Source organism: Bufo gargarizans, chromosome 4 (assembly GCF_014858855.1).
Source record: "Bufo gargarizans isolate SCDJY-AF-19 chromosome 4, ASM1485885v1, whole genome shotgun sequence".
In the NCBI taxonomy this organism is placed as follows: Eukaryota; Metazoa; Chordata; class Amphibia; order Anura; family Bufonidae; genus Bufo; species Bufo gargarizans.
In genome coordinates this window covers 430,390,710-430,401,694 of record NC_058083.1, presented here as the reverse complement: position 1 = coordinate 430,401,694, position 10,985 = coordinate 430,390,710, and the positions used below count along the sequence as shown (strand labels likewise).

The window sequence follows — 10,985 nt, the reverse complement described above, 5'->3', positions numbered from 1 at the left end:
CCAACTTTACCCAGTTTATTGCAAAGAGGGTAAATATTCATTGACATAAAATATTCCAATGTTGTGTAATAATGATCAAATAGTTTTAATTGTTTTATGATGTAACAAAATCATATAATTTCAACTCTTTACATCTAACCCTAGAAGGGTTAATGGAAAACAGATGTCAAACATGGTGAAAAGGAGTGGTCTGGGGCAGTGGCGTAGCTAAAAATGACAGGGCCCCACAGCAAATTCTTGAATGGGCCCCTCCCCAGCAACTTCTTTGCAACCCCCTCCTCTCGTGCAACCCCCACTCCTGTGGTTAGTCAAGATCTCTCTATCCAGGGCTTTTTTTCTGGCGGAACGCACCGGAACGGCGTTCCGCCACCTTTTGACATCGCAGCCTGCCATGCTCCAGCATCGCAGGCTGCAATGTATCAGCAGGGAGGGACTGGGAGGAGGAGCTGTGCTCTGGTCCCCAGCTCCAGTACAGTTATAAAATGTGTAATTAAATTAATAATGATTCATGCTGCCCCCTCAGTAGTAGAACATTCAATATATTGTACTCACAGGGCTACTGTTATCGTAATGCAGGCTGACGTCACGTGCCTGCACCACCTACTTTATGAATGAAGCAGGCGGCGCAGGCACGTGACGTCAGTCAGTGACGCTGCCGCTCGTCTGCCCGGCCGGCCTGCATTACGATAACAGTAGCGTAGCCCTGTGTGAGTACAATATATTGAATGTTATACTACAGAGGGGGCAGCCAGCATGAGTCTGTGGATGACACTGTTATGGGGTGGGGGGTCTGTGGATGGCACTGTTATGGGGTGGGGGGGGTCTGTGGATGGCACTGTTATGGGGTGGGGGGGGGTCTGTGGATGGCACTGTTATGGGGTGGGGGGGTCTGTGGATGGCACTGTTATGGGGTGGGGGGGTCTGTGGATGGCACTGTTATGGGGTGGGGGGGGGTCTGTGGATGGCACTGTTATAGGATGGGGGATCTGTGGATTCCATCCACAGATCCCCCATAACAGTGCCATCCACAGATCCTCCACCCCATAACAGTGCCATCCACAGATCCTCCACCCCATAACAGTGCCATCCACAGATCCTCCACCCCATAACAGTGCCATCCCCAGATCCCCAATTAACAGTGCCATTCACAGATCCTCCACCCCATAAGAGTGCCATTCACAGATCATCCACCCCATAACAGTGCCATCCACAGATCCTCCACCCCATAACAGTGCCATCCACAGATCATCCACCCCATAACAGTGCCATCCCCAGATCCCCTATTAACAGTGCCATTCACAGATCCTCCACCCCATAACAGTGCCATCCACAGATCATCCACCCCATAACAGTGCCATCCCCAGATCCCCTATTAACAGTGCCATTCACAGATCCTCCACCCCATAACAGTGCCATCCACAGATCCTCCACCACATAACAGTGCCATCCACAGATCCTCCACCCCATAACAGTGCCATCCCCAGATCCCCCATTAAAAGTGCTATCCCCATCTGGGGGGTTTCTTTGCTGGGCTGGACTTTTATAGCCCCCCCAAAATTTTACTTGCATCCCCGTTCTCTAAAGGGGCGGTTTTAGGGGGCGGTCCTAGGGGTGGGTAGGGGCGTGGCCAGGGGAGGAGGGGTGAGTTCCACCACCTTTTTCTCTGAGAAAAAAAGCCCTGTCTCTATCAGACGAGGCCCGGCAGCTGCTCCTCCTTTTCCTACAGTGTCACTGTATATAATGTCATTGTATAATACTGGTGAGGGGAGCTAACAATAAAATCTTTTTGTACTCATCCTAGGTGGGCCCTTTCTGAGTTGGCACAGGGCAAAACCAGCAATGGAATTTTCTTGCACACAAAAAAATTAGGGATATGTTGTCTACACAAAGGACCACCAGGGAAGGTGAAGGAGTACTTAGGCATATCATTGATTTGGGAATCGAGTGGTCTGCCACATTGGGGACCTGGAAGACCCATGGAACCCACTGAACTATTACTGATATATGACTTGATAATGTGCATGCAGATGTCATAAATTAAAGTCTCTGCAAGTACTGTGTGAGATTTGACATATGTACTATGTTTTTTTCAAATTCTACCTACTGTATATTATTTTTCGGTGACATTTTGGTCGTTCATGTGGTCCTGTCCCCTATACATATAAATGGGGTTTCCCAGTACTTAGATATTATTGGTCTCACCGAGCCATCAATATCAGCTTGGTGAGGTTTCAACACCTCGCACGCCCACCAATGAGCTGCTTCAGGCAACTGCTTGAATGGTAGCTGAGCTGCAGTACCCCGGTACAGCCACTACACAGTGGACGGAACCTTCCGTTTCCGCCCACTGTTTAGTTTCCGGCACCAGAGGCTGACCAAAACAGCTGATCACAGTGGGTGCAGAATGTGGGACCCCCAACGATCTGATATTGATGACCTTGGTTGAACTTGATGGACTGATGTCTTTTTTTCAACCGTATCAACTATGTAACTATCCTGAGGACAGGCCAACAATCTCTAAGTCCCAGCTAACCCCTTTGATTGGGTTACTATGAAGAAGGGAAAGGCTCAACGGGGTTGTATTCTTTACTGAATGCTTAAATAGAGCAATGTGACTTTTATATAGAGCAATGTGACCTTGTGACTTTTCCCTGTATTTGCTCATTAGGCTACGTTCATACTTCGTGACGTATAAGATAATAAGAACTTTGTTTCTATGAAAAACTGTGGTGTGACTTAAGATTTGCCCTTTAACTTGCTGCCAGCTGTACAGAATTATAAACTGTATAAAAGCCTGGCATTTATTTAATGATCATTAATAGATGACATATAAGTGGAAATGCATTAGTCTTATCAACGTTTAAACATTACCTGTGCCCATGCCTTTCTACTCACGACTATAAAAACTACCCTCAGCTGGTCTTCGGCCTCGTTCTCTTTTCCTCATTCTCCTCCACAGGAAGCATGATGTCAGCAGGGTTGTGTTCCAGGGCTTTAGTGGCTCTGTCCCTCTTGTCTGTATATGTGTATGGGGACATATTTGCTGGAGGCCTTCAGTGGCAGGATCCCAGTGACCCATATGTTGTAAAGGCAGCTACCTTTGCAGTCAGGGAGTACAATAAACTACCCAATGAGGTGTATGATTACAAGCTAATGAAGATTGTGTCTGCTGAAGCTCAGGTAAATGACAACTATAAATACTTTGCTTTTCTTCCTATCTGTTACTGCATAATTTAAATTATTACCTACTTTTAAGTTCAAGATAATTTCCTAAGAGCATTCATGATGCAGTACCCCTGAATAGGGCATCTGCAAAAAGGTAAACTTATTCTTAAGTGGAATACGCTGATTTACTGTGTTTGTATACCCAATAGTATTGTCTAGATAAGGCAGGTTTAACACCTTGACACAACCCCCTTAGATTGCCAGGAGATGGACCTGAGTCTGTTCTTTGCTTAGAGAGAGAGAGTGTTGTTCTGTGCTAGCTGAAGAAGACAGATAACCTACATGTGCTTAGGCCTGAGCTCAGAAAATCATCACCTCTGAAGTTTCTACAGCAAAAGAACAACTGCTGCACTAAAGTGCTCCAGAAAGGGAAGGTCCAGAATCTACAAGGCCATGTGCTGAAATCAGTCAGCAAGGTATCCTACTAGTCTATTGCAGAAAGACCTTCCTGCAGTGAGAGGAAATATTGCTAACACACGCTTTCACACTTTGAGATGGTTGGGCCAGCCATATATGTTAATTCTGTATCGCTCATCCCAGGAATTACAGAAATAGCTACTAAGATCCTTATTGCCAGCCTTAGGTTCTACAGAGGGAGACAGAGAGCAAATGTACCACAACCCCTATCATTGCTGTTATCCATGCACTGGCATTGGGAAAGATTAGTACTATTATATACTTCATACTGTTGGATGTATTACGGCTACTATCGATCACTTTAGTAATATGCTGGTCAGATTATCAACACTCCTACCTCACACCCTTGCCACAAGAACACCCCAATAAACACTAGGCCGGAAGGTGCCCCTACCTATCACTGCACAGCCCTTGGAAGTATCAGTATGAGGGTTGCCGCTGTGATCCATGTGTATAGCTACCATTGCCAGCATTTCTACCGCTTCCATCCTCCCCTTGCTCCTGGGCCGACTGCAGTCTCTACAAAACAATAACCCAAGGCTTCATGCACACGACCGTTGTTTTGGTCCGCATCCGAGCCGCATTTTTTTGCAGCTCGTATGCGGACCCATTCACTTCAATGGTGCCGCAAAAGATGCGGACAGCACACGGAGTGCTCCGTTCCGTGGCCCCGCATAAAATAGAACATGTCCTATTATTGTCCGTTTTGACCAGAATAGGCATTACTATAATGGGCGGCGCATTCCATTGTGCAAATTGCGGAACGCACACTGGCGGCACCCATGTTTTGCGGATCCGCAATTTGCAGACCGCAAAACACTTTGTGGTCGTGTGCTTGTAGCCTTAGGCAAAGAGTTCATCAAACACGTCAATCCACATCAAGTCTGTATGGTGGCACAGAAAGATCCTACACAATTTCTGTGCTTCTTGAGGTAATGCGTTCTCTCCAAGAAGCCATGCTTCTAGGGAAAAATACTTCCATGAGGTTAATGCATGTGAAAGATTTTGTTGCAGAAATTTCAGTGACAGAAAATCAGTTCCATTCATTTGATTAAGGCTCACAGAAATATACGGGGGACATTTACTAAACATGTTGCGCCAGAATCTGCCGCATGTGAAGGGACCCTAATATAGCATGGGATATAACAATGATTTTCACAATTGCTTTTCTTAAGCCAATTTCAGACGTGCGTTGCGGGAAAAGGCGCGGGTGCGTTGCGGGAATATGCACGATTTTTCCGCCAGAGTGCAAAACATTGTAATGCGTTTTGCACTCACGTGAGAAAAATCGCACATGTTTGATACCCAAACTTCTTCACAGAAGTTCGGGCTTGGGATCGGTGCTCTGTAGATTGTATTATTTTCCCTTATAACATGGTTATAAGGGAAAATAATAGCATTCTGAATACAGAATGCATAGTAAAATAGGGCTGGAGGGGTTAAAAAAATAATAATAATAATTTAACTCGCCTTAATCCACTTCATCGCGCAGCCGGCATCTCTTCTGTCTCCTTCTTTGCTCATTGTAGGAAAAGGACCTGTGGTGACGTCACTCCGGTCATCACATGGTCCATCACATGATCTATCACCATGGTAAAAGATCATGTGACGGATCATGTGATGACCGGAGTGATGTCACCACAGGTCCTGTTCCTGCACACAGCTAAGATGAAGACAGAAGGAGATGCCGGCTGAGCGATCAAGTGGATTAAGGGGAGTAAAATTTTATTTATTTATTTATTTATTAACCCCTCCAGCTCTATTTTACTATGCATTCTGTATTCAGAATGCTATTATTTTCCCTTATAATTATGTTATAAAACGCAGAATATAGAACATGCAGCGATTTTCACGCAACGCACAAGTGATGTGTGAAAATCACCGCTCATGTGAACAGCCCCATAGAAATGAATGGGTCGGGATTCAGTGCGGGTGCAATGTGTTCAACTCGCGCATCGCATCCGCGTGGAATACTCACCCGTGTGAAAGGGGCCTTAAGGATTCTCTATCAGAAGACGAATGTAAAGTTAGAAGCACACAGCGATAACAGATTTCTATGGGCACCTGTGTATTAGAAAGCAGATGGATCGCTAATAAAGTTATGTACATGAACCCAAAGAATACATTTGTGGTTACTATTTAAAGGGGTATTCCCATCTGGCACATTTATGGTATACCAATTAGATATGCCATAAAACAGGGATGTCAAACTCGTGGCCCTCCAGCTGTTGCAAAATGACAACTCCCATCATGCCTGGGCATACTGCAGCTATCAGGGAATGCTGGGAGTTGTAGTTTTGCAACATCTGGAGGGCCATGAGTTTGACATCCATGCCATAAAATATGCCATAAAAGTGCAGTCCACTTCTGGGACCAGGTCCTTTCTCCAGAAAGGTGTCCCAAAGTGAATTGAGAGCAAGTCACACATTTGTAACCAGTTGACTACCCTCTGTTCACCGCTATGGCACTTTAAAGAATAGCGAAGCGCTCATTTGGTTATCTTCAGAAGTCCCATAGCAGTGAATGGAGAGTATGTTGCGCCTGCAGTGCGTGATCTCCATTTACTTAAAGGAATACCAGAGGTGGGACCTGTACCTATCTGACATTTATGGCATAGCCTATAGATATACCATAAATGTCCCGTATAGGACAACCACTTTAAAGGGTTTGGATGAAATTAGAAAATACATTTCAACTGTTTGTTTCCGCAAACATGTAGCTTTCCACCTCGGCACTCAAACTGGATATTTAAAACCCCAGACCCTATCAAACCAAGTGATCACAGATCAAACAACCCATATAGGACTATCTAACATTAACAGTAAAAGTATCAAGGGACAAGTATCACAATCACACACTCAGTGTTAATAGCAGCACTTAATGAATATACATTATGAAGTATATCAATACAAAAATAATAATAAAACTAATAAAAAAAGAATATAAGAAAATTAAATATGCTTACCATAGCAGGGTGGTTTAAAAAAAAAATCCTAGTAATTCCCTATCAAGCTCCTTCTACTGGCCCTGGTACAATTGTAGGGTAGTTGCCCTGAAGAGGATACCTTTTTTAATTAATATTGTGCCCCTAAATTGACCCTCAATCTGTGGAACTACCGTAACTGACATTTCAAATCTCGCACTGAAATGCGTTCCCCCCCAATATATTTTAGAACGCAGATAGAGAGCAAAAGGTTTAGAGGTTTGTGTAATGGTCATCCGATCTGAACACATTTCAGTTTTATTCTGCTCATTTTTATTTAAACTTTTAAAACCTGTAATTTATCATTTTGCAGGTCGTTGCTGGTGTAATCTATGTTTTAAATGTAGAAATTGGTAGGACAGATTGCAAGAGAGCCTCAACAAGTGAGAAGAGTTCCTGTGACATCATTCAAGACCCAAAATTGGCCAAGGTCAGTACTGTTGATGATTAATCTTAAAGTTTTAATTTTGTTTAGAGTTTTACTTTTATTTTATGGGTTAGTACTAAGATTGTTTTAGATAAGTTTAGAGGCCATGGTCCATCGGTGTACAGTTAAAACCTGATGTGCTTCCCACATAAATTGGGGCATAATAACATATATTCAATCAACGATGATAAGTTGAAGGACCCCCTCAGCAAAAAAATACTGAGTCTACAACAGTGGCATTGCTAGCACTTAGTACCCGGCACATGTGCCATGGGTCTTGTGAAGTGGAATTCGATCCGAATTTCAGGATAAATTTGATTCACCACAAAGCCGAATTTCCTTGTGCTTCATGGTAGCGAATCAATTTAATCTGAAATAGTGTAAAAAAAAAAAAAAAAGAAAAAAATCATACTTACCACCTCCATTTGCTTGAGATGGGCTGGTCTCCGCCATCTTGATTGAAGCAAGATGGTGGTGGCTGGCCCATCGGGAGCAAATGGAGGCGGTAAGTATGCTAAAAAGAAATCTGTTAATTTTACACAGTTTTTACTCTCAGATGCCACTATCGTGTATGAATGCTGAATCTGAGGTGTACAATGATGGGAAGTGGCGCTATCGCAGCTCCCTATCATTGCACTCACTACTTACAAAAAATGCGCTTCGTGAAGATTCGTAAACATTTAATTGTATTTATGCCCTCCTCCCCCTGTCAAAAGTGCATTGAGAGAATACAAATCACAGATTATAGTATTGTAGACTGATGCTAGGGGAGGCAAGGGCTTAGCTGTAGGGGTTGCAGAGGTAGCAGTCACTACTGGGCCCAGGAGCCTGAGGGGGCCCAAAGACCCTTGTGCCACATAAAACACCTGTATTATAGAAGGTGCAGGCTGGAGGGAAGGGGTTAGGTAAAGAATTTGGCATGGTGGGGGAGGGTGGGTGCCATTTAAATTTTTTCCCCAGGCAGCATGAAGGCTATGTGCTTCCCTAACCCTGGCCACAAAGCACTGATGGAAGGGGGCCCAAGCTGAACTCTTGAACCAGGGCCCATGAGCCTTTAGCTACGCCCCTGGGGGGAGGTACTGTATGCCATACCTGTATGGCGGGTACAAGAAGTAACACCCCTGAAATTTTCCATTTGTAAATGAATTCTGTTGTAGATTAAACATGGTAAAGGATCCTTCAGGAATAATGTACAACTTGAGAATTGTTTAAAGATGAGGTAAAAGCTTAGCCATATAACTAATGTATTCCTGTTCCATTACAGACCTTATTATGCGAGTTTGCAGTACTGGAGGTGCCATGGGAGAATGTGGAAAGCCTTCTGTCATCATTCTGCAGGACCCTGCAGTAAAGACGTTAATACCTGCACACACAAAACATATGTGACATCCGCTGTGTTTAACGTAATGCCTGAAATGCGTGCAGGAAAATTAATACATACCATGTACACCGGTTCTAAACCAAATATATTGATAAAGTCCAATGATCTGTGATCTTAATGTACAATCAATGTACCATTAGAGCTCATTCACGTGGTTGTATCATAGCCCTGATTTGACTGGATCTGTGCTAGGGCTTTTATAGAAGTGCATGAGGCATCTACTGTACCTCCATATGCCTTTAATTTGATCTGAACAAATAAAGATGGATTCTGCATAAATGCAATATAAAAACCAAATTGTGCCATGATGTATCAGATACTATATGATGTTTGAAGCTATTGTGTCCTAGAAGCATTTCCTCTAGGGAAGAATATCATTTGTCATTACCTCATTGCCCTGTGCAGTGGTGTAGAAGAAGTAAGGGCCCCTATAGAGAAGTAAGGGCCCATTGCAAGGATCAAACCAGGCCACCCACACAGGTTTCTGCCTCAACCCTTTTCAATGACCCTTGGGCCATTTTTTTCCACTGACTCATTTGCTAAAAGTTGTTTATTTAGAAGGTAGAGTCCTGACCATGTTTTTACCCCCAGTAGGAGAGGAGATGATCCCAACTGGGCCCCCTCTTGCCCTGGGCCCCATAGCAGTCGCATGGTCTGCCGCTATGGTAGTTACACCCCTGGCCCTGTCTATACAGGGATGGGCTGGAGACAAGCAATGATACTCTATGGGGACGAACAATCGTAGCAGTGATCATTCATGTCCTTACAGAGAGGATAATTGCTGCATGTAAATGTAGCTGAATGAGTAGTAATGCTATTATTTCCCCTTATAACCATGTTATAAGGGGAAATAATACAGTGAATTTACTTTAATGTGGTCCGGGATTGCTCATCCCTATCATTTCCTAGCACCCATGAGGGAAAATCGCACCGCATCCGCACTTGCTTGCATTGATTTCTATGCCCCATTTTATTTCTATCCGTTGCGTGAAAAATGCAGAATATAGAACATGCTGCGATTTTCACGCAACGCACAAGTGATGCGTGAAAATCACCGCTCATCTGCACAGCCCCATTGAAGTGAATTGGTCTAGATTCAGTGCTGGTGCAATGCGTTCACCTCACGTATTGCATCCGTGCGGAAAACTCTCGTGTGAAAAGGGCCTTAGCCTTATTGTACTTGTAATATGCTCCATCACATAGATAAAGAAAACCCTTCAGTTTGCTGTCTGAAGCTATAGCTTGGTGGTTTAGATCCTTACCTTACATACAGTGTTCTTGGGTTCAAAGCTCCTATCTGTCTTTTAACAAAAATTGACATTTTATTGAGCCCTAGAAAAGAGACAAAGGCAAGTGATGTGTGACCCTAATATCTGACTTTTCTCTCCTCACTAGTCAGCGTCGCATTGTCTTTTAGCTTCATTGTACCAGTAATATGCTCCATCACATAGATAAAGAAAATCCTTCAGTTAGCTATCTGAAGTTGTAGCTCGGTGGTTTAGATGCTTGCTTTATATGCAGTGTTCTTGGGTTCAAAGCCCCTAACAGTCTTTAAAGAAAATTTACATTTTATTGGGTCCTAAAAAAGAGACTTTTAGGTTTACTGTGTATTTGTCTTTTGAATCACATAGCTACTGAAAATCTCTACCAAACAATAGGTAGACCTGTAGCCTACTGGTGGGTTGTCTGACTCTCATGCACCTACTAATAGGCAAGAAAAAAAAGCTTTTTTTTTTTTTTTTTTTAACATAAAACAAACATATGACAAAGAGTACTATAAGTAGTCCTTTTTATATTTTATTAAAGAGTACACGAGCACCACTATAGTAAGGGGGGGGGGGGGCACTAATTTACTGTATCTTCATCTAATTATAGGTGACTGAAGACTATTCTGTTTTCTGTTGTCTTGAAAGAGTCACTGTACAATACAATAATGTATTTTTATTTCTTAGGAAGGGGTCTAATTATCAGATCTGTAAATCACTTTATTGAAATTATTTGTCGGCATCCACCCAAACATAGGCTGCAGGGATATGACCACTAGGGGTCTCACTAGTCCACTGTGGACAAGCCTGGTCCAGCTCTCCTAGCAAATACAAGCAGCAGGAAGTGTGGGCCTGTTCTGGAGTAGCTGATGAGGAGACCAACTTATCTCACTGTAAGTCTGCTCTCCTCCGCTATCTTACATGGCTTATACATTGATTCACATCTCTCCAGTGTGTATGCAGTTCCATATTAGCAAGAATCACTATTTTTCTGGGACCCCTGAAAAAGTTGATTAGTCACTGTATACAGAGCTGTGTCCTGGATTATACACATCTACTGTATATATGTGTATTATACACACAGTGTGCTATAGCTTCACCACACTGAGATTTGCTCAGAAAGCTGATATACATATTACTGCTTTATCCACAGACACAATATATGATCATACAGATAGCAGTACTATGTGATAGCTTCTAAGTACAGAAAAACCATGTGTAATGTCCCTATGTGGTAATGTTATAGCTTAGGTTACTTTCACACTCACGTTTTGGCTTTCTGTTTGT

General features: G+C 43.2%; 1 protein-coding gene across 1 annotated transcript; it reads left to right on the top strand.

Annotated features, from left to right (window-relative positions):
- Nucleotides 1-2,934: 2,934 nt before the first annotated feature.
- On the top strand, nt 2,935-8,719 carry LOC122933638 (cystatin-like). The gene is made up of 3 exons (XM_044288540.1): nt 2,935-3,180; nt 6,939-7,055; nt 8,317-8,719. Exons 1-3 carry the CDS (start codon nt 2,965-2,967, stop codon nt 8,401-8,403), a joined length of 420 nt encoding a protein of 139 aa, XP_044144475.1. The 5' UTR covers nt 2,935-2,964; the 3' UTR covers nt 8,404-8,719.
- The last annotated feature ends 2,266 nt before the right edge of the window (nt 8,720-10,985 follow it).